The sequence below is a fragment of the Corapipo altera genome, unplaced genomic scaffold (assembly GCF_003945725.1).
Source record: "Corapipo altera isolate COAL_440 unplaced genomic scaffold, ASM394572v1 301, whole genome shotgun sequence".
In the NCBI taxonomy this organism is placed as follows: Eukaryota; Metazoa; Chordata; class Aves; order Passeriformes; family Pipridae; genus Corapipo; species Corapipo altera.
The window spans coordinates 1-26,012 of NW_020884926.1; the positions used below are offsets into that span (position 1 = coordinate 1).

General features: G+C 56.7%; 2 protein-coding genes across 7 annotated transcripts; both read left to right on the forward strand.

Moving 5' to 3' along the window:
- Positions 1-40: 40 nt before the first annotated feature.
- Positions 41-2,184, forward strand: RPL22 (ribosomal protein L22). The gene is made up of 3 exons (XM_027657974.1): positions 41-431; positions 1,063-1,187; positions 1,971-2,184. Exons 1-3 carry the CDS (start codon positions 249-251, stop codon positions 2,113-2,115), a joined length of 453 nt encoding a protein of 150 aa, XP_027513775.1. The 5' UTR covers positions 41-248; the 3' UTR covers positions 2,116-2,184.
- A 175-nt stretch (positions 2,185-2,359) lies between these two features.
- Positions 2,360-25,043, forward strand: CHD5 (chromodomain helicase DNA binding protein 5). 6 transcript variants are annotated; one of them, XM_027657957.1, is made up of 42 exons: positions 2,360-2,466; positions 3,585-3,715; positions 5,364-5,543; positions 5,995-6,113; positions 6,631-6,869; positions 7,203-7,327; positions 8,426-8,549; positions 9,930-10,096; positions 10,174-10,392; positions 10,904-11,113; positions 11,197-11,408; positions 12,382-12,513; positions 13,029-13,137; positions 13,438-13,629; positions 13,715-13,915; positions 14,240-14,377; positions 14,789-14,910; positions 15,094-15,267; positions 15,981-16,122; positions 16,325-16,456; positions 16,954-17,071; positions 17,520-17,644; positions 17,975-18,206; positions 18,285-18,410; positions 18,539-18,711; positions 18,870-19,044; positions 19,457-19,549; positions 19,968-20,056; positions 20,232-20,365; positions 20,582-20,726; positions 20,911-21,058; positions 21,185-21,264; positions 21,384-21,513; positions 21,828-21,935; positions 22,290-22,424; positions 22,666-22,774; positions 22,943-23,075; positions 23,300-23,495; positions 23,679-23,839; positions 23,935-24,049; positions 24,160-24,210; positions 24,451-25,043. In XM_027657957.1, exons 1-41 carry the CDS (start codon positions 2,403-2,405, stop codon positions 24,165-24,167), a joined length of 5,865 nt encoding a protein of 1,954 aa, XP_027513758.1. In that variant the 5' UTR covers positions 2,360-2,402; the 3' UTR covers positions 24,168-24,210; positions 24,451-25,043. The 6 variants fall into 6 exon arrangements, with proteins under 6 accessions (XP_027513758.1, XP_027513760.1, XP_027513762.1 ...); XM_027657959.1 differs by having other exon boundaries at positions 24,454-25,043; XM_027657961.1 differs by having other exon boundaries at positions 21,846-21,935.
- Positions 25,044-26,012: the final 969 nt, after the last annotated feature.

A 26,012-nucleotide genomic window follows, 5' to 3' on the forward strand; every position in this document is an offset into this window, starting at 1 on the left:
GGCCCCCGCCCGCCCCGGCCCCGCCGCCTGCCCCGGTCCCGCTCTCCTCCGCGTGGGGCCGGGCCCGGCCCCGCACCTCCCCCGGCCCCGCACGCCGAGCGCCGTCCGTGAGGATCGGGGGGAGTGGGCGGCGGGCGAGCTCCATCCGCACTCTGCTGCCCCCGGCCTCCATCCGGGCCCGGGCCTTTCCCTCTCCCTCAGCCTGGAGCTCCTCCTGGCCCCTCCCCGCCGCCCCGGGCCGATCCCCCATGGCTCTCCCTCTCCTTTTCCTTCTCCCTTTCCCTCTCCCCGTTCTTCTGTCTCATTCTCTCTTCCCCCTGCAGCAGAAGAAGCCCGTGGCGAAAGGTGGCAAAAAGAAGAAGCAGGTGCTGAAGTTCACGCTGGACTGCACGCACCCTGTTGAGGATGGCATCATGGATGCCGCTAACTTCGTGAGTGCGGCGTCTCCCGGGGCGCTGTGACGGCCCCGCGGTGCATTCCCGGGGCGATGCTCCGCTCCCAGCAGCCGCCCGGCCCTTCCCTGTGCCCCTGGGGGCGCCCCGACGGCAGAGGGGTGGGGACTGCTGGGGTTGGGACACTTCGTGGTTAAAGCAGGGTGCTGTCCCTGCCCATGGACTGTGTCCCTGTCTGTCACTCTTGGCGAGTTCCCGTCACACTGGCAGAGCAGCCAGGCCAGGGGTGCTGCATTTTGGAGCTCAGGAAAGTGTGCCCATCCGAACCACCCATCTCCAGGGTGGGTCTGAGCGGGCTGGGGGGGGGGTACTCGGAGGAGGCTGATGCCATGTCCTGGCTGTCCCCTCGGAGAGCAGGAATGTCCCCACTGCTGATCTGACGTGTTCAGGCCTGAGCACCTCACTCAGGAGTGGCTCTGATGGGGCCGGATCAGCTGCAGAAGGCGCTGGCTTGGAGCCTCCCGGGCTGAGGAAGGGGCTCTGCCCTGCTCCCTTGGGATATGGGGGCACTGCTGTCCTTTCCCCAGCTTGGGAGGGCCAGGCAGAGGCCAGCCAGGGGCTGTGTCCGGCGGGAGCTGCAGCCCCGGCTCAGGTGACGTTCCTCTCGCAGGAGCAGTTCCTGCAGGAGCGGATCAAGGTGAACGGCAAAGCGGGGAACCTGGGCGGGGGCGTGGTGACCATCGAGAGGAGCAAGAGCAAGATCACGGTCACGTCGGAGGTGCCGTTCTCCAAGAGGTAAAGGGGGGCAGCCCCAGGTCCCACCGGGCCGGTCGGGCAGTGTGGGGGGTGCTCTGGGGGGCAGGAGGGGCCGGCAGGGAGGGATGTCTCGGACCAGGAGTCGTGCCTGGCACTTGCTGTGTGGCAAGTGGTCTTTAAGAGGGGGGTGTGGTTGATATTCCTGCTGCGAAGGCTGTTGGTGTTGGGCAGTGGGGAGGCACTTGCAGCCACAAGGTGCTGAGTGCGGAGTCCTGGGGCATCCACAGCCAAGCCCTTCCACTCTCAGATCGTTCTGCTGGTCCTGTGGGGCTCCAATCCTTTGCCTGCTCCCCCTGGCTGCCTGTCCTTGGGCCAGCACCGGCAGACTGGGGCTGTGCCGTGGCAGGGATGGCTCAAGGGGGTCAGAAGGGTGGGAAGAGCAGAGCCCAGTGGGTTGGGGCTGCCCTGTTCTGTAGGCACCTGTGCTTTTTCCAGCTCTGTTGCTCCACATGAGTGCCACACACAGAACATTCTGGCAGCAGGTACCCACCATCCCATGGAGATTCCCTGTGCCACGTGGGGTTACAGGGCTGAGGTTGCAGCCTCAGCAGGCGAGGGTGAGAATGATCTCCCAGGATCCATGTCATGGCATCGTGATGTGGTTCCCCTGGTTATGATGTTTCCTGGCAGGAACTTTGCCAGGAGGTGCCTGGTGGGACATGTTAGTCCCGCTGGAGGTGGCAATCCATGGGATTGGGGATTTATTTACCAAAATGCCATGAGGGCACAGGGGACCCACAGTCAGCTGCACATCTCCTGCAGGTACCTGAAGTACCTGACCAAGAAGTACCTGAAGAAGAACAACCTGCGGGACTGGCTGCGTGTGGTGGCCAACAGCAAGGAGAGCTATGAGCTGCGCTACTTCCAGATCAACCAGGACGAGGAAGAGGAGGAGGAGGAGGATTGAGCCCTGCTGCCGACAGCCATTTTGTACAGTTTTGCTTTTCTGGAATAAACAGCGGCAGAGTTGTTCATACCCCGCGCTCAGTGGCGGCTGCGGGCCCGGGGGGTGGTTTTGGGGGGATTTGAGGGGTTTTGGGAAGCGGGCGGGAGGGGCGTGGCCAGTGACGGGTGGGCGGGGCTGGGGGCGTGTCCCGCCGCAGGGGGCGGGGCCGGCTCTCGCCATCTTGGCGCGGAGCGGCCGCGCCCGGCTCGGCCCCGCGCTCGGCCCGGGGCGGGCACTGCCCGCCCGGCATGCGGGGCCCGGCCGCCGCCCGGGACCTGCTGGAGGACGCGGACAACGAGGAGGACGTGTCGGGTAGGCGGCGGGCGGAGGGAGCGGGCGGGGCGGTGGCAGCGCTCTCCGGGCTGGTCCGGCCGTGTTTTGGGCGGTCCCTCCCCAGCCCAGCCGGTATCCCCCGAGCGGTCTCAGACCCTCTGCCCGGGGGTCCCTGCAGTGCCCGGGGGCGGGTTGGTCACCCGAGTCGGGCTCGGTGCAGCCACGGTGCCTTCCCTATCAGAACCTAAACCGACACGGCGTGAATCGGAGAATCATGGAATCACAGGATGAGTTGGGTTGGGAGGCACCTTCAATCCCATCCAGTCCCACCCCCTGCCGTGGGCAGGGACACCTCCCACTAGCCCAAGTTACTCCCAACCCTGTCTGACCTGGACACTTCTAGGGATGGGGCAGCCACAGCTTCTCTGGGCAACCTGTGCCAGGGCCTCACCAGAGTCGAGTGACTGGTTTGTCCTGGTGGCTCCAAAATGGTGTGGCTATATAAGCTCAGAAATTGAAAATAATAAAGACACAGACCTAAAGCTGCGCAGAGACTGGCCAAGACGCTGGATGTGCTGGGTTTGGAGAGATAATGACAGTAAGGTGCTGGGATTGGCAGCTCTGCCCGGGACGGGTCCCTGAGCTGGCGTATGCAGCTCTGCCAATGCCCACGGTGCTCCCCAGGCTTGGAGCCCCAGCAGATCAACCTGGGTGCCAGGGTACCACAGCTCCCATCTTTCACGTGAATCCTTCCTCTCCTCTGCTCACTGTGTTTTCGTGGGCTCTGCCTGGAGATCTGAAAGGTATAAGCCAAGTGCTCCCCTGTTACTGTGGGCCCAGGTCAGCAGGAGCAGGCAGCACATGGGGTGTCCCCACACCCGTTCCCTGACAGCACGGTGTGTGCTGCCCACACCTTGGGAGCTGGGTGTGAGTGGCAGGAGCAGCTGGGCACAGTAAGAGCCAGGACACGTGCTGCTGGGCAAGACTCTGCCAGGGCCCCTTGAGGGGTGGCAGCAGGGCAGCTGCTGGTGTGAGGGTCTGCAGGAGCGGCCACAGAGCTCCGTGTCTCATGACCTGAAGCTGCTCAGGTGTTCTGCTCTGTGTGGTGTCCTGTGCCTGTGCAGTCCATCCGCGTGAGTTGTCCCTTCTGTCCCCAGAAGAAGATGATAGGGTGCTGGAAGGACTGGATGAGTTTTTTGCTGAAGAGCAAGTTGTGGTACAGAAAAAGAAGAAATCCAAGAAGCTGAAAGACGGCAAGACTGCCAAAATCAAGAGGAGGAAGAAGGAGGTAACGCTGCATGTTCTCACACTGGGCTGGAGCTCCTTGGCTGTGGTGCAGAGGCAGCTGCTCAGGATGCTGCTGGCAAGCGCCTCTCAGGTCTCTCTGGATGGAAAGGGGGGTCATTATCAGGGTGTTCCCCCCCGAGGAGGTGCTTCTGTGGTGTTTCCCCTCTGCTCCTTTGCTGTTGCTGCTGACCTGCCTGAGCCCAGTGGCTCCATGTGCAGCTTGTGCTGAGCCTGCTGCCGAGCTGGGGGTGGGGAGGAAATAACAGGCTGTGCACTGTGTGCACTCATGTTTTTGAATTAATGCCTGGTGTGGGCAGCACTAACCAACCTCGGTCCTGCCTGTGGGAGACTGTCCCCTCGTCTGTTGAAGACAGAGAGAAGCTGGTGCTGGAGCTGTTGGTTGGCACCAAGCAGCGCCCAGGCTCCCCTTGGGATGAGGAGATAAAAGATGGAGGACCTTGAGTGGGGCTTCCTTTTCCTGAATTCCTCCTCAGGAGTTCTGGGGGCAAATGGGACTTTCCCGTGCTAGAGGAGGGTGGGAGTGATGTGCAAGCCTTGATGTGTGGCCAGTGCCCGAGCCCAGACTGACACCCTGCAGTCCCCGGGCTTTGCGGGAGCGCGGGGCAGGAGCGGTGCCGCTGCCGCGGGATTCGCCTCCAGCAGCCGCAGTGGAGCCCGTGCCGTTCCCGGCGACGCGGGAATCGGTGCTGCAACCCCCGGTAAAATCCTGCTCGGAACACCCAGGCTGCGGCTGGAACCTCAGCGCAGGCAGAGGAAGGGAAGGGAGCGGAGAGGGGGATTCAACCTGTACTGCAGCAGTTCCCATGGAAACCAATTATCCTGTGCCCAATTCCAGCTGTTCCTAACCCCGCCGGAGGAGAGGCGCGGGCTGCTCCGAGCCGGGAGGGACCAGCCGGCCTCGATGGCCACCGAGCCCCGGCAGCCCTGGGGATCAGCGCCCTGGGCCGGGGCGGTGGCTCCGGGCGGGAGGGGCTGGAGGCGGGAGCGGCGGAGGGGACCGGGACCGGGACCGGGGAGGGCTGGCGGGGCTGGGCGCTGTCCGCGGTGCTGACCGGGCCCGGTCCCTCCCGCCGAGCCCTGGTGCTGCTCGGAGACCCGAGGGACGGAATGGCTTCCCGAGGGACCTGGACAAGGGGAGGAACGGACCCGTGGGAACCTCGTGAATTGCAACAAGGCCAAGTGCAGGTGCTGCACCTTGGTCAGGGCAACCGCCGGTGTTGACAAAGGGCTGGGGGACCAGCAGATCAAGAGCAGCCCTGCCGAGAAGGACTTGGGGGTGCTGATGGGTGAGAGGCTGGATGTGTCCCAGCCATGTGCACTGGCAGCCCAGAAAGACACTCGAGTGCTCTGCCCAGCAGGCACTGGCATTCCTTGGCATGTGGGTGCAGTCAGTGTTGTGTGGTGGGTCACGGTCTCTCCCAGAAAGAAACAAAAATTCCCCCTGGGCAGTCCCTGCTCTGGCTTTCCCAGCATGGTGTAGCCATCAGAGCCTGCTCCCTTCTGACCCTGGGGGAGCAGGCTACATCCATCCACTGGAGATGGGAAGTTTCGTGTAGCAGGGAGGGTTTGTGAGAGGGGAGCAGGGAGATGAGGCCCTGCTTTTTCTCCACTGTCCCTTTCCGGTTTAGGGGAGCAATGATGAAATGTCAGACAATGAAGAGGAGATCGAGGAGAAATCTGAGAGTGAAGGGAGTGACTATTCCCCCAACAAAAAGAAAAAGAAAAAACTGAAGGACAAGAAGGAGAAAAAGCAAAAACGGAAGAAGAAGGATGAAGAGGAGGATGACAATGAGGATGGAGTCCTAAAGGTACAAAAGACTCCTTTACCCTGAGCTAGTGCTAGAGCCTGAGACCAGGCTTGGAGAAGAGGAACTGGGGGTTTCATGAAAAGCTTGCCCTGGGTTTGGCAAGGAAGATGTTGCAGGTGAACGACTGGGAGAGAAGAGGTTCTGTCTCCCTGTTGTTTATCTTATAGACAGGGAGAAATTGAGTTTGTTGGAGCTGTGAAACCTGCCAAGACCTTGTGTTGTATTACGTGGTGTGGGGAGCATTTGTATGGTGCCATGTTAATTTGCTGCTTGAGACTGTGTGAAATGTTAGTTTGTTAAGCACTTATGTGTGCTGTTTTGTAAATCCCAGAAGCAAATCCCTGCATGTTGTTGACTAGGGAGATATGGAGCACATGACAGACCCAGCCTTGTGATGCTCATCTGCAGAGCTGTGGCTGTTTGCATTACTGATGTCTCTCTAAATCTCCAGGAGCCCAAGAGCTCAGCCCAGCTGATGGAGGAATGGGGCCTTGATGACGTAGATTACGTTTTCTCAGAAGAAGATTATCATACTCTGACAAATTACAAGGCTTTCAGCCAGTTCCTCAGGTAGGGAACCATGGGCCTGGACAGGGCCTCTGGTGGTGGTTGAGGTTTGGGTGTTGCTCAGTCAGAGGATGAAGCTGTGAAGTCAATCCTGCAGCGCCAGCTCCTTGTTGCTTCTCTCCCCAGCTCAGTCCTCAGAACTCCATTTATTTGCAGGATTGACTGGAAACAGCTGAAGCGTTTGTCCCTCCCTCTCTCCAAAGTCCCATGTTTTGCTGTGCTTATTTGAAAAGTTTCATGAGAAAAATAGAGTAACAATAATGAATTTCTGCTTGTACCATGAGCTGCTCAGAGAACAGCAGGTATTTCAGTGAAGGGTGGTCTCTGAGGAGGTTTAGGTGTGCCCCCCTTGCATATACACCTGTTTAAGGAAGCTCTGGTTTCTGCTGCTTTCCCAGTTGAGCTGGGAGGCACCACTGCTATGTGTCTTGGGATGAAGCACCAGCACGTGATGGCAGGAGCAGATGCACAACACGGTGCTGTTTTTAACACAGGGTTCTCCCTCTCCCCTGCTCTGCAGGCCTCTGATTGCCAAGAAGAACCCCAAGATCCCCATGTCCAAGATGATGACGGTGCTCGGCGCCAAGTGGCGAGAGTTCAGTGCCAACAACCCCTTCAAGGGCAGCTCGGCGGCGGCGGCTGCAGCAGCTGTGGCTGCAGCCGTGGAGACCGTCAGCATTGCCCCGGCTCTCGCCGCCAGCCCCCAGCACCCTGCCCTGCCCCCTGTCGTCAGGAAGGCCAAGACCAAGGAGGGGAAGGGTGGGTGCCACCCATGGGGGGCTGCTCTTGCTGGTGGAGATGGGGAAGCAAAAACTGGGGTGGGAAAGGGGGTGCCAGAAAGTGTCCACAGCTCCCGCTGCCCTTGCAGAGGTCCTTGAGAGGCCCTCTGTGTGGTTCACAAACCATGGCAGATCATCCAGGCAGCCTCTGGGCCTGCTGAATGCTTGGCAGTTTGTGGCAAATGATTAAGCTGGGCAGTAGGAGAAAATGGAGCCATGTTTCACCTCGGGAAGTTGCCGTTCCACTGTGCTGGGGGGGTGGTTTGGGCAACAGCTGTTTGTAGAGTACCAAACACGTCTTCAATTTCTGCAGGTCCAGGCGTGCGGAAGAAAATCAAGGGCTCCAAAGATGGGAAGAAAAAGGGGAAGGGGAAAAAGATGGCAGGCTTGAAATTCCGTTTTGGAGGAATCCCCAGCAAAAGGAAAAAGGGCTCCTCTGTAAGTGTGAAGGGCCTTGGGTCCAGGGGGTAACAGGGAAGTGCTGGGGAAAGCCCTTGTTGGGGGTGTCACAGCCATCCTGTGTCAGGGGGGTCACAGCCTCGTTCATGCCCTTCTGTGAGATGCCAGACCCTGATCAGCACAATTGTGTCTGGCCACAATTTCTGCTAAAATCACATGACCATGTTTACTTTCAGCAGTGCAATGGTAGTGCCATCATTTCAGACTTCATTTGCTGTGGAATTCTTCAGGGCTTGCACTGCAGCTGGACCGCATGTCACAGAGAATTCTGGGATGCTTTAATTGCTTTAGCAGAGCCTGCCCATGGCAGCTGCAGTCCCACAGCGTCCCCTGGGGTGATGGAGCTGCCCAACCAGAGCACGCTGGGCTCCTCTTGGGGCACCAATAATGGACGTGTTTTAAGGAGTAACAGTTTTTAAAGAATAAATCCCTTAAATAACTAATGTCTTGATAATATTGATCCAACCCCCATTAGCTCACTGTTGCAGCTCACACTCTTCAGCTCTAGTTCCCATAACACAACCTGTTTGCAAACCTCTGTGTCAGAGGCTGAAGTGCAGGAGTGTTGAGACACAACCACTTGCTGCTGCAGATTTTCAGTCACACATCACAAAAAATTCCTCCTGTCTCTGGCTGTGCTCTAGATCCACGCATTCACCTTCTGAAGAGTCACAAGGAGCTTGATCTGGCTCCTGCAACTGGAACCTGAGCACCAGTTAGGAGTGTGCAGGTTGAGGATTTGCACGCTCGAGTCTCCAGAATAAGCATTCAGATGTGTTATTACATTTTGACTCCATGGGCCTGTGTAACTCTTTTCCTGTTATGGGAATGCCAGGTGTGAATGCCTGCTTGCGTGGACACAGCAGGACTGGCCCAGCTGAAACAGGTGTTGAGAGAGAGAGAGAGAGAGAGGGAGCAAAGTTCTGCCAAGCACTGGAAAAAGGGACCCTTGGATACATGGGGTGGGAGTAGGGGGGTTGTCCCCCGACACATCCCTGTCCAGGAGAACAAAGCAGCAGAATGACTGCTGGGATACTGGCACTTGGACTGGGTGTGCTTTGCTTTTTTCCTCTGCAGAGTGAAGAGGAGGAACGAGAAGAATCCGACTTCGACAGTGCCAGCATCAACAGCTCCTCTGTGCGCTCCGAGTGCTCGGCTGGCCTGGGGAAGAGAGGGAAGAAGAGGAAAAAGAAAAAGAGGAGTAGGCCATCCTTTGTACTCTGTTCCTTTTCTGTTTGGATTTCCCTGTTCAGATGCTGCTTCACTGGCCCATACAGCTTTGGGCTGTTTGTGGTGCTGGCTCGGTGGGAGAGGATGTGCTTGTGCCTGTCTGTGCGTGGAGCGCAAGGTGCTCTCTTGGTGTCCAGGCCCTGCTGCTGGTGGGTTTGTGCCTGCAAGAAAGTTCCAGAATTTGTGGGGCTTCCAGGGAGGTGGTTCTCTGAGGAGCAGCCCCTGGAGAGCCATGGCTTGTGAGCAGCTCCCGGTGGAGCGGGGTAGGCTCTGTGTGAGAGCACATGAAGCTGAGGGACGTGTTGTTTGCGTGAGCTGTGCAGTCAGGCAGTGGCAGAGCTGTGGTAGCAGTGCAGGGACAGGGAGGCACTGAACTGGGGTGGAAAGGATCTGTTGGGATCTGCCAGCATGTGGCCATGTTTGTGTGTATGTTCCTTCATCCCTTCCCTCCTGGAGGACTGTTGAGTGGATGCTGCACCTTGGCACCTCCCTCCCTGAGCTGCCCTGGAGAGCAGTCCCCTGTGCCCAGTGTGCTGCCTCTGTTATGTGTCCTTGTTCAGGATGAGGTGCTTCGGATCCAGGTGCATCCTTTGGCTTCTTAGCTTTGCTGGTGGATTTTTGCTTCCAAGAAGTGGAAGGACAGCTTCTGGGCTGGGTCAGTTAGGGTGTGATGCTGGCCGGCCTCCCCATCGGACAGTGAGGCCAGGCTGGCTGGCTGGTCCTGTGTCTTGTGTGTGAAGGGCATCACTTCTGGCTTGTTGCCCTGCAAGGGCCCTTGTGCTGGAGATAGGCAGCTCCTGCCGTGTGCTGGAGGAGTGGAAGGCTGGAGTTTGTGGCAGAACTGGGAATTGAGATGAGCCATTCTGGTACTTGTAAGGCCTCCTTCCTCTCTTCCTTTTCCCGTCTGTGCCAAGTTGAGAGTGCTCCTGCCTCTGTGCCAGTGAGCCCCCAGGAAGAGCAGAGTAGCCCCAGGAGAGGAGTCCTGTCCTTGGCCGTGTCACCCTTGCATGGTGCGTTTGCAGCTGGTGGTGCTGGTGCCTGGGGAGGTTTCTCTGACTAGCCTCCCTTACAACCTCTCCAGGTTCTGGCATTCTCCATTGAGAGCCTGAAGGAACCAAAGGATGATACAGTGTGGAGAGAGAAAGAGAGACAGAGGTGAGATGATGCTGTGTGCAAAGGTGAACTGTGGTGCTGAGGGACAGAGAGGTAGGGGGATGTAACAGGAGGGGTCCAAGGTGAAACGCTGTCCTTATTTCCTTAACTGTGTGGTAGAGGAGCAAGTGTCCCGTTCCCTCCAGGAGAGCTGGCTGCTCTGCTGCCCCGCTGACTGTCGCCTGTCCCTTGCTTGCAGTCGAAGAAGGGGACGGGTACGAGACGGACCACCAGGACTATTGTGAGGTGTGCCAGCAGGGCGGGGAGATCATCCTGTGCGACACCTGCCCCCGTGCCTACCACCTGGTCTGCCTGGACCCCGAGCTGGAGAAGGCCCCCGAGGGCAAGTGGAGCTGCCCCCACTGTGTGAGTGGGGTCGGGGCCCATGGGAGGGCGGGTGACTGATGGAAACCCTTGGCCTTACACTGGCTGTGCTTCCCCAGGAGAAGGAGGGCATCCAGTGGGAGCCGAAGGAGGAGGAGGAGGAGGAAGAGGAAGGTGGTGAGGAGGAGGAGGATGACCACATGGAGTTCTGCCGGGTCTGCAAGGATGGAGGGGAGCTGCTGTGCTGCGATACCTGCCCATCCTCCTACCACCTCCACTGCCTGAACCCACCACTGCCAGAGATACCAAATGGTGAATGGCTCTGCCCACGCTGTACAGTGAGTGTTACCAGCATTCACATTTCTTCCTCCATCCCTGCTCGTGCACCTGCCTGGCCCGTCAGCAGCTCTCCTGGCTGCTGCTGCCCCTCACAGCCTCACAGCCCTGCCTCATCCTGTCCTCTGCCCCAAAGCCCTCCCTGAGGAGCGTCACTGCCAGATGTGTGTGCCTGAGGGCCCGGGGCAGCTCTGGATGGCTCTGCTGCCTGTGTGGTTTCCCTGTGGGAACTGATGGCTGGCAGCTTCCTGGCCAGGTTTTCAGTGGGATGTCAAACCCTGTTTGATGTCTAGTCTGTGTAGAGGGGTCTTTTCTGCCCACTGGCAAGACCTGTCACCATGGGGGATGCAACAGTGCCACAGACACTTCTTGGGCACCCTGTGCCTGCTGCTGTCCGCTCAGCATTGCTGGGCCACTGCTGCCCCCCAGGTCCCCACTTTTTGCTTCCTGTGACCCCTGATAAGGTCTCACCTTAAACTCTGTGCTCTTGCCCATTTGTCTTTGTATCCCCAGTGCCCTCCCTTGAAGGGCAAAGTCCAGCGCATCCTGCACTGGGCCTGGAAGGAGCCACCGGCTGCCCTGCTCCCACCCGTGCTGCCCGCCCCAGACCCGGAGCTGGCTGTGCCCCCGCCAAAGGTGCTGGAGGGGATCCCAGAGCGCGAGTTCTTCGTGAAGTGGGTGGGCCTCTCCTACTGGCACTGCTCCTGGGTCAAGGAGCTGCAGGTGAGCCAGCGTGGTGGTGGTGTAGAGCCCCTGCCCGGCCCCTGCCCCAGCACCCGCGGGCTGAGCGTGGCTCCCTCCTGCAGCTGGAGCTCTACCACACCGTGATGTACCGCAACTACCAGCGCAAGAACGACATGGACGAACCGCCGGCCTTCGACTACGGCTCTGGGGACGAGGACAGCCAGAGGGAGAAGCGGAAGAACAAAGACCCCCAGTATGCCAAGATGGAGGAGCAGTTCTACCGCTACGGCATCAAGCCCGAGTGGATGATGATCCACCGCATCCTGAACCACAGGTGAGGAGCCTGTGAGGAAAATTGTGCCGTCCCTCTGCAAGGCCGACATCTCAGACTGTTGGAATTTCAGCTGCTGCCTTGTGCTGAACTCCCTGTCACCTTGGAGGTTTGCTCCTAGGGTGAAGCCGAGGCTGGGAAGGGATCCATGCTGCCTTACTTTCATTTCTGCTACACTGCACATTAAAAACACAGATTGTCAATTTTCCCAAATGTGGATGCACACTGTTAGGTTCTTCCCAGATGTACTGTTTGGGTCACCGTTACAGTCTAATCATTCCGTAAATTCCAGTGCTGGTGGGGACAGTGCCGAGGGGAGGAGTTTGGAGCAGGTGCCCGACTCCCTTACAGAACCTTGACATTTTTTTCTTTTCTGTGAAAGAAATTCCCTGTGTATCAAATGTGCTGTGCAGATGGGCTTTCTGCATGGAGTGGCTGGAGACACATTTTTTGTTGAATTTCTACATTTCAAGTGGCAACTTGAAATTTCAAGCAGCAGCAGCTCTGCTTGAAGGCTGCATGGCAGGAAAGAACTAAAGCTGCCCAGCTGATTTTTGTGTAGGCTTTACCTTGTCTGCTAACAAGGCAAGGTTGTTATGTGCCCTGTAGGCACATAGTCAGACTTGGAAGTGTGTTTATTCTGTTTTTACTGTATGCAGAACTTCCTAGAGCAGTGAATACTGCAGGAGAGAGGGGAAGCACTGATATCCATCCAGGCCTGGTGAAACAGGGAAATGAGGTTGCTCAGTGGAATGGAAAAGCAGTGTAAAGCTTAATGGTTTGACACACTCACAGATGAATAGGCATTTCTGCTGGAAGTGTCAATACTTTGTGTTTTTCTACCTCTGCCTGGATGTTGGGGTCTGTAGGTAAAAGCACAGGATGAAGCATCTGGCTTTGTGGAAGCAGGTCATGGTGAGCTGCTCCCAGGGACCAGTGGCATTTGGTGACCAGCTTTCTGTGCCCTACATTGCAGCTTTGATAAAAAGGGAGACATCCACTACCTGATCAAGTGGAAAGACCTGCCCTACGACCAGTGCACCTGGGAGATCGATGACATAGACATTCCCTACTATGAAAACCTCAAACTCCTCTACTGGAACCACAGGTATGAGCCCAGGGGCGGGAGAGCCCAGCAGAGCTGGGGCAGCTGGAGTGGGTGTTTGGGACGAAGGGGACACGGAGGTACCTCCCTTTTGAAAACACTGGCACTGCTTGCAGTGACCTCTCTTCAGAGAGCAGTGGCCCAGCACTGCCAAAGGCTGGTGCTCCAGATGTGCCATTTTGGGGCTGGGTAAACCTGCCTGCAGCCTGTGCTCCCCCACGTCTGCACTGCTGTGACATTCATGGTCTCACTGCCCTTCAGGGCAGCTCTGTGGCACTACTGCCTGTCTGTTTTGGGGGAAAACCACAGTACTCTGAGATTGCTGTTCTTCATTCTGGACACTGTTGCATGGACTGCTGGGAGGGGAAGATCAATGCCCCATGAGTGCCTGTGCTACCTGGGCCAGAAGAGCTCCCATAGGGAGGGGCAGTAGAGTTTGGGAGCTGTTTCTGTCCTTTGGCTTGGGACTGGGAGAGCAGTGCCTGCCTGCCCTCCCTGACACATGCTGGCTGTCACAGGGAGCTGATGCTGGGGGAGGACACGCGCCCTCTGAAGAAGCTGAACAAGAAAGGGAAAAAGCTGAAAGAGGAGAAGCTGGAAAAGCCTCCAGAAACGCCTCTTGTGGATGTGAGTGAGAGTGGTGGGGACAGTGTGGTGGCATGGGAATTCAGAGGGTAGGTGGTCTGTCTGAGTCCTCATCCTGTGACATTTTGCTCCACTAGTTCCTTCGAAGACCTGTTTGTTTTCATTGAAAGTTCGGGGTGGCTTCACTGTGAGGAGCCTGAGGGCTGGGCTGTGCCAGGGACCTTGTCTGTGTCTCTTTTGGAGCTATTGGATGTCACAAGGCTAAAGAGGGATGTGCTTGGCTGCAGGGAAAGGAGGGGGAGTTGGTTCTCACTGCTCTGTGCCGTGGCTCTCTCTTTTCAGCCTACGATGAAGTTTGACAAGCAGCCGTGGTACATCGATGCCACGGGAGGGACACTGCACCCTTACCAGCTGGAGGGGCTGAACTGGCTGAGATTCTCCTGGGCCCAGGGGACAGATACGATCCTGGCTGATGAGATGGGACTGGGGAAGACAGTGCAGACTATTGTGTTCTTGTATTCCCTGTACAAGGAGGTGAGTGGAGCACCCAGCAGTCCCTGAGGTGCCCGAGAGCTGCTTGGTGCAGGGGGAACAGCCTGGGCTCTGTCTCCCCGAGCAGGGCCACTCGAAAGGGCCGTACCTGGTCAGTGCCCCTCTCTCCACCATCATCAACTGGGAGCGTGAGTTTGAGATGTGGGCACCCGACTTCTACGTGGTGACCTACACAGGAGACAAAGAGAGCCGGTCGGTCATCCGGGAAAACGAGTTTTCTTTTGAAGACAACGCCATCCGCAGTGGGAAGAAGGTCTTCCGGATGAAGGTGGGAGCTGAGTCTGCACTTGCCCCATTGATTTACCCTTCAATAAGAAGGGGAGAGCAGAATTTGACCTGGAGAGGGAGGCTGGTTAGGTCCCTGAGCTTTACAGATTTCTGCCAGAGCTTTTCTGTTTCTGTGGTCCTGTGCTTGGTGCTCATGTTCGTGTGGGTTTAGGTGTTCTGTTGGCATGACTTGTGCCTTGGCCCTGCTGTGGGCTCCTGTGCCAGGCAGTGCAGCCCCTCTCACCTTGGGTCCTGTGCAGCAGCAGCAAAGGTGTCCCATTCCCTGCTCTCTTATCCCAGCTTTTCTCTTGCTCTGCTCCTCCAGAAGGAAGCCCAGATCAAGTTCCATGTCCTGCTCACCTCCTATGAACTGATCACCATTGACCAGGCAGTGCTGGGTTCCATAGAGTGGGCCTGTCTGGTGGTGGATGAAGCACACAGGCTGAAGAACAACCAGTCCAAAGTAGGTGGCGGGCATTTGTGAGTGAATTTTTTTCTCTCTTTAAAATCCTCTGGTATTAAAAGTTCTTCAACAGTGGGAGGGGTGGCAGCCTGGCTGCCTGACAGTCCTTGGATAGGCTGTTGTGGGAGGGAATTGATCCCTCTCCTTCCCCTCCCCTTCACCTGAGGTTAAACAGTCTCCAACCTCTGGGACCTTCACACCATCCCTGGCACAGAAGGAGGCGGGGGCGTGACCCAGAGACACTGGGGATTGCTGCCTGTGCTCACTGGGACTAACTGGGAGCGGGACATGCCAGCTGCCCTCTGCTCTGCAGAGGGGACACTGCTCAGTCTCCCTGTGCAATCTGCAGAGTGCCCAGATGACACATTGGCCCCTTGCAGCCCTTGTCACCTAACCTTGTTTCTTTTCCAGTTCTTTAGAGTATTGAATAGCTACAAGATCGATTACAAGCTGCTTCTCACAGGGACTCCGCTCCAGAACAACTTGGAAGAACTCTTCCACCTGCTCAATTTCCTGACTCCTGAGAGATTTAAGTAAGTTAGTTGCACTTACCTGGGCTGTCAGGGTGGCTCCTCGCTCTGGCTTTAGCTCTGCTTGGGTCCAGGCGCGAGCGTTACCTCATCATGTGCCTCGAGAGCTGTGCCCTGAAGCAGCAGATCCCTTTGTTCTCGCGTGCCCCTCTTGCTCAGCGCCGTGGGGGTCTGCTGCTTCCACAGCAACCTGGAGGGGTTCCTGGAGGAGTTTGCAGACATCTCCAAGGAGGACCAGATCAAAAAGCTCCATGACCTGCTGGGTCCCCACATGCTGCGACGGCTCAAGGCTGATGTGTTCAAGAATATGCCGGCCAAGACAGAGCTGATCGTGCGAGTGGAGCTGAGCCAGATGCAGAAGTGAGTGATTCCAGCACACTCCCCTGGGGTGTCTGCCTTCCCCTGGCCCAGCAGGGCATCGGTGGGGATTGTGGGGTCAGAGACATCCCACTGGCCTCGGGCCTGCTGCAGGAAGAGTGTTCCTGCAGCACACCAGGAAGTGTGTTCCATGTGGTTAAATCAGGCTTTGTGCAGTCCTGGGGGCTCAGCAAGGGAGCGTTTGACGCACGGCAGGCTGGCAGTGTGGCTCTGCCAGTTCTGGGGGCACAGAGGAGACACTGAGGCTGAACCCCCTTCTCCTTTTCTCAGCACTGGGGCACGGCTGGTGCTGCTGCCGTGCCTGGGTCAACCTGGAGTGTCACTGCTGGCTGGGGCTGCCCCAGCTCTGGTTGTGCTGGGCTGACCTGCTCAGCTTCAGCAGCATCTCCTGCAGGGAAGGGCCCATTGCTGCTTGCCAGCACTGTGGGGCAACAGGGCTCGGCTGGCACCCAGCAGCAGAGGGTGTTTGAGGTGCTGTGCCCTCTAGTCCATCCCACTGCCAGGGCTGTGATTCCCCCAGTGATTGAACAGACCTGGCCTTGGGCTCAGGGTGCTGAACTGCTTTTAAAACCCTCCAAATGTCCCTTTTGCATCTCCAGTGACCTGACGGGGATTTAATTCAGTGCTGTCCTGTTTGTGCCAGTTCTACACCTGCTCCAAGTAACACGGTGTCTGTCCCATCCCCCTTCCTGCAGGAAGTACTACAAATTCATACTGACGAGGAACTTCGAAGCCCTGAATTCGAAAGGTGGTGGGAACCAGGTCTCGCTGCTCAACATCATGATGGACCTGAAGAAGTGCTGCAATCACCCATACCTGTTCCCTGTGGCAGCTGTGGTATGTCCCCTGCCCTTGGACCCTGGAACACGTCTCAGAGTATTGGGTGGGGGCTGCTTCCATGATCATTTGGTTTGGTTAATGCTGTGGGTTTCCATGTGAGTGGTTTCATACAAGGATTTTGTTTTGGAAACACAAGTGAAGTTCTCCATGTGGTTGATGTGTGTTGTCCTCACTGGGGCTGACCAGGTTGCCTTCACAGGAGGCCCCAGTGCTGCCCAATGGATCCTACGATGGGAATTCTTTGGTCAAATCTTCTGGAAAACTGATGCTGCTCCAAAAGATGCTGAAGAAGTTACGGGATGGGGGTCACAGAGTTCTGATCTTCTCTCAGGTGAGTGCAGGGAGGGATTAATAATAAATACATTTGTAAGGAATTTTTTTTTGTCCTGATGGAAAATTTGTGTTGGGAACCGAGAGAGATAGGTGGAAGAGCTGATGACAACTTCTCCTCCAGGCAGCCATGGCAGTTGTGATGGAAGGGCTGTGTCCCAACTCTCTCCCAAGGGAGTGCTTTTCATGTTTAAGAGCTCTGTTAGCTGGGGATGGAGAGGAGACAACAGTCACGGTGCTCTCTTTTGGAGAAGGACTGTCAGACATGATTCCCTCCTGCTGACAGAGCTGCCTGTAGAGGAAGAGATGCAAATGTTGCTCCTCTGGCAGCTGCCTCTTGACCATGCTCTGCTGTTGGCCATACTCTGCCACTGGCCGTGCTCTCCTACCACCACCGTGGCCTCTGGGTTGTGGTCAGGGACTGTGATGGGGCAGGGCAGGTCCCCAGGGGGTTTGGCCATGCAGAGTCGCTCATGCCAGGGTTGTCTTGCCCTGCAGATGACAAAGATGCTGGACTTGCTGGAGGATTTCCTGGAGTATGAAGGCTACAAGTACGAACGGATCGACGGGGGCATCACCGGTGGCCTGCGCCAGGAGGCCATCGACAGGTTCAATGGTACTCACCTTCCTGCCTTGCTGAGGAGCGGGTGAGGGGATGGCAAGGTCTGACTGGCAGTGGGGCAGCTGCTTGTGCCCAGAGCTTGTGCTGTGCATTGGCTGTGCCACGCTCGGCAGGTTCAGCTCCCTGAGGTGCAGCAGTGGCTGCTCATCTGGTGCCGTTAAACCCTTGAGTCCTTCCTACAAGGAACCCTGAGTGTGCCAACGGCCACTCAGTCAGAGGGTCTCCTCGGCAGGTGACAGAGCTTCCCCTTCATTTTGGAGCTCTGTTACCCAGTACCTGGTTCCCAGAGAGTGATGTGTTTTCACTCCTTGCCTCCCTCTTGCTTGTTGTCTCTGAGTGGCAGTTCCCGCTGTTCTGTCCCTCCAGCGTGGTGCTACTCCTCTCTGTGAGCCACTCTCCTTTCTGTCTCACCTGTTCCCACCTCTGGGTTTGTTGTTCTCAGCTCCTGGGGCTCAGCAGTTCTGCTTTCTCCTCTCCACTCGTGCCGGTGGTCTGGGCATAAACCTTGCTACGGCTGACACTGTCATTATTTATGATTCTGACTGGAATCCTCACAATGACATCCAGGTTTCTGACTTTCCCTTTTCCTTCTTGTGTAGTAAGTACCTCTCTGGCTCTGCCCTTTCTTTGCACACCCTCACTGGGATTTCAGTCTCTTCTCTCGAGAGCTGCCGATACTTTCTGCTGTGTTTGTGGGGTGTGTTTCTGCTCAGCAGCCCCCTTCCCACACTCTCTGACCTCGTCCTGTCTTCTCTTTCCCGTGGGATTGTCACTTCCTCCTCATGCTTGTTCTCAGCTGGGTGCCCCTCATGTTGTGCAGCCTGGGAGGTGAGAAGCCTGGCCCTCTGGGCCAGCTGCCGTGGTGCCACCCCTGCCAGCTCTGTGCTCTGCCCGCAGGCGTTCAGCAGAGCTCACCGCATCGGGCAGAACAAGAAGGTGATGATCTACCGCTTTGTGACCAGAGCCTCCGTGGAGGAGCGCATCACCCAGGTGGCCAAGAGGAAGATGATGCTCACCCACCTGGTGGTCCGCCCAGGGCTTGGCTCCAAGTCAGGTTCCATGACGAAGCAAGAGCTGGACGACATTCTCAAGTTTGGGACGGAAGAGCTCTTCAAGGATGATGTGGAAGGTGAGGTGGGGATACTCTGCAAGAGGCAGGGCCCTCTCTGAGCTGCTGGGACTCACTCTCCTCTCCTCATGCCCACAGGCATGGTGTCTCAGGGACAGCGGATCACCATGCCGGATGCTGTCACCCCTTTTTCTGACACACTGTCAACCAAAGGGGGTTCAGCGACTCCCAGCATGAAAAAGAAGCATGGTGGCACCCCACCAGGTGTGTAGGCCCCCTTTTTGGGGTGTCTCGTCCCCCTCCCTGGCCCCACAGCTGACCTGAGCTTGCCTGCCTCAGGAGCAGGCTGTCCAGCTGATCTGTTCTGCCATTCCCCTTGCTCTGCTCTCCAGGTGACAATAAGGATGTGGATGACAGCAGTGTGATCCACTACGATGATGCTGCCATCTCTAAGCTCTTGGACCGAAACCAGGATGCGACTGACGACACGGAGCTGCAGAACATGAACGAGTATCTCAGCTCCTTTAAAGTGGCCCAGTATGTTGTGAGAGAAGAGGATGGTGTGGTAATGTGATCAGTATCATGTCTTACAATCACCCCTTTGTGCACCCCTCTGTGGTTCCTCCGCTCCGTCTCCCATCCCTGTGAGCGTTTGGCACAGGGCAGGACCCCTCCTTGTTCTCTCTCTGGGGCTGCTCTAGCACCTTGTCTCTGGCTCCGCAGGAAGAGGTGGAACGTGAGATCATCAAGCAAGAGGAGAACGTGGACCCTGATTACTGGGAGAAGTTGCTGCGGCACCACTATGAGCAGCAGCAGGAAGATCTGGCCAGGAACCTGGGGAAAGGGAAGAGAATCCGCAAGCAGGTCAACTACAACGACACCTCGCAGGAGGACCAAGGTACGACCGTGGGCACTTGGCTCCTGCCTGGGCTCATGGGACAGACAGACTGGCAGAGCCGTCGCTTGGCACTTGTCTGTGCTGGTGGATTGCCTGGCTCTGCACTTTCCAGATTCCTAAACTTTCTGGGACAGAAATTCTTCAGAGATTGTTTTTTTTCATTTTTTTGATCCGTTACATCAGGTTTTGCTGGAAAGACATGTCTGTGGACAAAATATTTCAAAGTGGTTTTTTTCTGTATATATGAATGCTAATTTTGGAAAACCTGAAAATGTGATTTCCTGTTGCTGCGACCCCATCCCTCCTGCTGCCTGGCAGTGGATGCCTGTCACACCCGTGGGCAGGGTCTGACCTGTCCAGCAAATCCCTCCCAGGCAGGATCTTCTAACGTGGACTCCCTTGTGCTCTGCAGAGTGGCAGGATGAGCTCTCTGACAACCAGTCAGAGTACTCCATCGGCTCTGAGGATGAGGATGAAGACTTTGAAGAGAGGCCAGAAGGCCAGAGTGAGTTGATGCATTTGATGCTTCCTGGGACTTTGCTCTGTGGGAAGCCTCTGGCACTTGGGAGCATCAGGAATGTCTGGGTTGGAGGGACTGGTGTGCCCAGGGCCTCTGTTCAGGGGGATATGTCCCTGCCTCCTGTCAGGTAAGGAACTTCCCAGGGCAGGGAAAGCAGCTGGCTTCTTCCTTGGCCTCTGCAGGACCATGGTCCCCCCCGAGGACCAGGCATGGTCCCCCCTTGCCTGGGAAGGGCAGAGGAGTGTCCTGACCTGGGGCACAGTGGCTGGAAGGGACCCCACAACCTGGGCGGCTACTCTGGCAGGTTCTACTCCTGTCAGGAGGGAGTGCAGGAATCCTGGGGCACGTGAGGTGTCCCTCCTCACTGCATGGCCTGTCCATCACTGTGGGTCCTTGGCTCTAGGTGGCCGAAGACAATCCCGGAGACAGCTGAAGAGTGACCGGGACAAACCTCTCCCTCCTTTGCTGGCAAGAGTCGGGGGGAGCATCGAGGTGAGCCTCAGCCTCAGAGCACGGCTGATGCCATTGTGCCTGGGCTGCCCTGGGCTGTGGGCTGCCCCTCTCTGTGCTGAATCACTGGTCCAGCAATGTCACAACCGTGAGGCTCTGGATGCCATGTGCTGCTGAGGCTGAGCTGTGATCCCAGTGATGCCTCCGCTTCCTGCAGGTTCTGGGCTTCAACGCCCGGCAGCGCAAGGCGTTCCTGAACGCCATCATGCGCTGGGGAATGCCACCCCAGGACGCCTTCAACTCCCACTGGCTGGTCCGGGATCTACGAGGGAAGAGTGAGAAGGAGTTCAGGTACAGAGAATCCTGGCAGACAGGTGAGGTTGGGAGCCTGCACCCCCTCACCATGGGCTCTTTTTGGGGAGGCAGCAGCTGTTTCATTGAAAGGGCGTCTCTTGTTCCCTTCCTGGGTGTGAGACTTCTCTTGCCCAAGGGTGACAGGAGACCATGTGGGTGCTGGGCTGAGCAGGGAGACCACGGGCCAGCACTGAGTTCTGGCCTCCCTGGCAGGGCATACGTCTCTCTCTTCATGAGACACTTGTGTGAACCCGGGGCAGACGGTGCCGAAACCTTTGCGGACGGCGTTCCTCGGGAAGGGCTGTCACGCCAGCACGTGCTGACTCGCATCGGGGTCATGTCACTAGTAAGGAAGAAGGTGGGTGACTGAAATTATAAATGGGCCATTTCAGGAATGTTCTGGGGACTTGACCCAGCAGGGTAGGTGCAGCGGTCCTGCTGCTCAGTCACTCTGGGAGCGAGCAGCCTGGACACGCCGACTCCACAGCACCAACTGGGAATGTCCCAACTCTGTGTGACCTGATGGTGTGTGTCCATCCCAGGTGCAGGAATTCGAGCATGTCAATGGGAAGTACAGCACCCCAGATCTGGTTCTCGAGGGCCCAGAGAGCAAGAGGTCCAGTGAGGTTGTGTCTTCAGATCCCAACACACCCGTCCCAGCCAGCCCAGCACACACACACACAGGACCAGGTAGCCAGGGGGTCCCGGCTGGGGTCTGGCTTGGGAGGGAGGTGGGCAAAGACACCAGGATTTCTTGCAGGTGCTGAGCCCATGGAGGCCCTGCTCAACAGCTTCTTGGCTTTTCTCTTCCTACAGACAAAACAGAAGCACAGCTGGGGTTCCATGAGGAAAAGGACCCAGTGGAGCAGAAGCCCAGGAAGGTGGCCGACAGCCAGGTGGGGTGACTGCATTCAGCATCTCCTCTGGGAAGCCTCCCTTGGTCTTCCCAGGAACTTGGGGCACTCCCTGGGGAAGGGAGGGCTGGGCTGATCTGAGGTGGGTGTTTGTTGTTAAGATGCCTGCGAGTGCTGAGAAGATGGAGAATGAAGAGCACCCAGAAAGCTGTGACAGCAAGGAGAGGCTGAGGGAAGAGAAGCAAGAGGAGAGTGAAAAGGCTGAGCCTTCTCCTGAGTCCCCAATGAAAGGTGAGGCTGTGGCTCTTCTCCATGTCACTGTGGGAAACCTGAACGTCACAAGATCCTGCAGAAATTCCTGAAACAACAGGTTGTAAATTGTGAGAAATGTTCATTTGGGGGGGCATTTTGTGTTCCTAGCAGTAAGTTCTTGCAGATTTCTCAAGGAAGAGGGAAAAGAAAATATGTTTTCTTGAAAAAATGCAGAAGAATGTTCTGTTTGAAGTTTTTTGAGGACCTTGAATGTACAAACAATAGTTACTTTACCCTGAAAGGGAAAGTGTGTCCAGACAAACAGGTTGTTCCCTGCAGAGTGTTTCTTTTAGGCCTGTTCCCACCTGCAGACGAGGGGATTCAAGAGCAAGAGAAGCCCTTGGAGAAGGTGGAGTTGAGCAGCAGCCCAGGGAAGGGGGAGGACAAAGAAGTCAAACCAGGTGAGGTGTGAGGAGGCTTTGGAGTGAGAAGAGTGGGAAGAGTCCCTGGAGTGAGGCTGGTGCCTGGCGCAGTGACGGAGTGCGCCTGCGGGGTGATGGTGAGGACGCTGCTGACACCAGTACAGCTGCTGCTCGGGAACCAGAAGCTGGAACAAGACCCCACTGGGGTGGGCACTGTCTGTGCAAACAGTGGAACCTGCCAGGAGGGACAGGGGCAGCTGTGGGGCAAAGAGGGGATGGAGGCTTTTCCAGCAGTGACTGTAACAGGGAGTTCTCTCAGGGGCAGGGATGGTACCAGGGAGTCTGGTGGTGGAGCACGATTAGGCAGGCCAATTCCTTGTGTTTACTGAGCAGATGGCAAGGAGGAGGACAAGGAACAAAGTGAGGCCCAGCAAAACGGTGACAAAGAGGAAGAGGAGGATGGGAAGAAGGATGACAGAAACATGAACTTCCGATTCATGTTCAACATTGCTGATGGTGGCTTCACAGGTAAGAGTGAGAGATGAGGACTTGGCCTCTCCTGCAGAGCTGCTGCAGAGCTCTGAACCTGTGCAAGAAATGTGACCCCTGTCACAGGCTGTGAACGGGCCAGTGCTTTGCTGGCAGCAGCAGACCTGGGTCTGTGCTGTGCCCATGGCCCCAGGAGCTTCCATTGCTCGCCTGCCCACGCGCTGTGCACTGACCTGCAACCCGGCTGCCTGACCAGGCTGTCTCCCTTCTGCTTCCACAGAGCTGCACACGCTGTGGCAGAACGAGGAGCGGGCTGCCATGTCCTCCGGCAAGATCTACGACATCTGGCACCGCAGACACGACTACTGGCTGTTGGCAGGAATTGTCACGTACCCTTTGACTCGGTGGGAGCGGGAGGCAGCGAGGCAAGAGAGGCCTCTGGAGGGGGCAGGAGCTGGACTGGTGGTGACAAGTAGGGAGGGGATTTGGGGCCACTCTGGGGTGGTGGGCAGGCTGTTGGCTGGCTGATTCTGCCCTTGACACTACCACTGCCCCAGTCACGGCTATGCCCGCTGGCAGGACATCCAGAACGACCCACGCTATGTGATCCTGAACGAACCGTTCAAGTCGGAGATACACAAGGGGAACTACCTAGAGATGAAGAACAAGTTCCTTGCCCGGCGGTTCAAGGTGAGTGGCAGGTCCAGGGCTGGTGATTCCCTGCCAGTGGGGGAATCACAGCAGTGCCCTGAAGCCAGGGGAGAGTTTACCAGAGCCTTCTGGGAGCAGAGCTGGGAGTGGGCTTTGTGAGGGACTCTGTGCTTTACTGGTTTACACTGGAGTGTATATATATATATGTATATATATATATGTATATGTATATACATGAATCCTTCCCCTCCTGCACCTCCCAGTTGCTGGAGCAGGCCCTGGTGATCGAGGAGCAGCTGCGGAGGGCAGCGTACCTCAACATGACCCAAGACCCCAGTCACCCGGCCATGGCACTGAATGCACGGCTGGCAGAAGTGGAGTGCCTTGCCGAGAGCCACCAGCACCTCTCCAAAGAGTCCCTGGCTGGCAACAAACCTGCCAACGCCGTCCTGCATAAGGGTGCGTGTCCACAGGGTGGGGGGAGCCTGCCCCAGGGCTAGGAAGGTTCCCCACCCTGACCCTGGGAACCCAGCCAGGAGGTTGTCCCCATGTCACATTCCCTTGGCCAGGAGCTGCCTGCTCCTCCCAACTCACTGGGTCCAATGGGCATCCCCCCCTGAGCACCACCTGCTCTGCTCGCAGTGCTGAACCAGCTCGAGGAGCTGCTGAGTGACATGAAGGCTGATGTGACACGCCTGCCCTCCATGCTGTCCCGCATCCCGCCCGTGGCTGCCCGGCTGCAGATGTCGGAGCGGAGCATCCTCAGCCGCCTGGCCACCCGCGGAGGGGACCCGACTGTCCAGGTCAGCGGGGACAGGCACAGAGCCCTGCACTGTGGGGGTCACAGTAAAGGCCAGGGCTGCAGGCCCATGTTTTTTCTCCCTCCTTGCCTCCCCAGGGCTCCTTTGGCTCCTCCCAGATGTACAACAATAACTTTGGGCCAAATTTCCGTGGTCCCGGGCCAGGTGGAATTGTCAACTACAGCCAGATGCCTCTGGGACCCTACGTGACTGGTAGGTTGGGGTTTTGCTCTTGAGCAGAGGAATTCAGGGGGTGGATTTGGGCGGTCCAGAAGTATCACCAAAGGACAGCAGTGAGCACAGTGTCTCCTCTCTTGCCACAGATATTTAGCCGTTCCCATGATTTTCCCCTGCAGCTCCCAGTCCTAGCTGAGGTAAGGCTGCACTCATGGCTCTCCGTGCTCTGTTTGCTGGGGAACACAGTGGGGCTGGGGGCTGTATGGGGGTTCCATTTTGGGCTACCCCCCACTGCCGGTGTCTGGCTACCCCCTCTGGCTGGAGCAGCTGCAGTGGAGGTGGGGTAGATCCTTCCCGGTGACCTTGCCAGGTGCCTGAGGTGGCAGGCAGGGAGGGTCCAGACCTGGCTGACGGGCAACCCTCCCTTCTCCTCGCAGCAGCCCCGGGGGACAGGCCTCAGCCCCCGGCCGTGAGCCACTGTTGCCAGAGGACAGTGGGGGAATCGTGCCGGCATTGCCTGCGTGGAAGATGAGCTGCCACCGGTGCTGCTGGGCTGTCCTGCTCCTGCTTCAAGTGTGCTTCACCCACTGCGGCCTCTGCGGGAGCGGCAGGGCCAGGGGTTCGTGTCCGTGTACATTTTTTGCACTTTCTTCTTGAAGACTTGAAAAGTTTGTCTGGGCGAGGTGGGCTGAGGGGAGGGAGGGGTGGAGTCGCGGTGTTTGTCTGGTTGTGTTGGCACATGTGGGACCTGCAAGGGCCATTTCTGCATCCTCGCTGCATTTGAGAGAGCCCACACCTCCTGCTGCCCTGGTGGGAGCCCTGGCACCACTGTGGTGTGGCTGGGGGTCCGTGTGTGCTGGGCGTGGGGCAGACGGGTGGGATGGAGGGGATGGCCGGAGCTGGGACGGGGACACCTCGACTGTGGTGACACCGGCAGCTGTCAGCAACAGCTGTAAGCCCCTGCATCTGCTTTGTGCTCCGTGTGTCCCGGTTTCTGTTCTCTGTGTTTTAATAAACCCTTTGGGAAGGATGCAGTGGAGTCTGGCAGGGGGGTGACTGGGGCAGCCCTGGGGGGTGGCCTCGGGGGGGGAGTCTGGCTGCAGTGGCAGTACCTGTGTCATCCTGCACACACGTGTACACACCCCCATGTACACATACACAAAACACACACATGTGCACACCCACACACATGTACACACACATGTGCCCATACATGTGTACTCACCCACACCCACACACGTGCACACACAGCCACAGGGTCTGTCAGTGGCAGAGGCTGCCCCGTCCCCAGCCCCAGCTTCTCCCACACACCCTGTGCACACGGACACACATGGACACAGATGGACATACATGAGGAGGGGTGTGTGTATATCTACACAAATACTGTAATCTTTATGTGAGTGCACATACACTTAGGTATATAAATATCTGCATCCCCCCCACACCTATATGACTGTATATCTTCATCTATAGCATGTGTAGATCTGTGTACACACACGTGTACATATACATGGGACTGTAAGTTTGTAGATATATGTGTGCATATATATCTTTACGTGAGCATACACAGATATAATGATTTATTTAGGTGCAGCTATGTCTATGTGGGTGTGTGTATATATAATATAGATATGTTTATATATAATATACATGTATATTATACATGCATAAATAATGCATTTGTAGTTTTAATACACGTGTGTTTGTATACATATATAACTAAATAATTGGTTGTGTGTATATGTAGGCGTAGGTATGGGTAGATAACATACATACATAGGCATAGATCTATACATAGGTAGGGATGTATAGATCTGTATTTACAGAGGTGTATATACACATACATGTATCTGTGTATATGTACTTACATGTGTGTTTGTAATTTATATGTGTATATATACACACATGCATATGTAGATATATCTCTACATATCTCTGTATCTCCATGTCTGTATCTCTGTATGGATATATAGCTGTGTATATATACACAGACACCCAC

Bases quoted from the DNA above. Each gene is read 5' to 3' on its own strand.
- RPL22 (XM_027657974.1), top strand. From the start codon at position 249: ATGGCTCTCCCTCTCCTTTTCCTTCTCCCTTTCCCTCTCCCCGTTCTT. The intron at 432-1,062 runs GTGAGTGCGGCG...TTCCTCTCGCAG, and splicing joins TCATGGATGCCGCTAACTTC to GAGCAGTTCCTGCAGGAGCG. The intron at 1,188-1,970 runs GTAAAGGGGGGC...CATCTCCTGCAG, and splicing joins GAGGTGCCGTTCTCCAAGAG to GTACCTGAAGTACCTGACCA.
- CHD5 (XM_027657957.1), top strand. From the start codon at position 2,403: ATGCGGGGCCCGGCCGCCGCCCGGGACCTGCTGGAGGACGCGGACAAC. The intron at 13,630-13,714 runs GTGAGTGGAGCA...CTCCCCGAGCAG, and splicing joins TGTATTCCCTGTACAAGGAG to GGCCACTCGAAAGGGCCGTA. The intron at 14,378-14,788 runs GTAGGTGGCGGG...TTTCTTTTCCAG, and splicing joins TGAAGAACAACCAGTCCAAA to TTCTTTAGAGTATTGAATAG.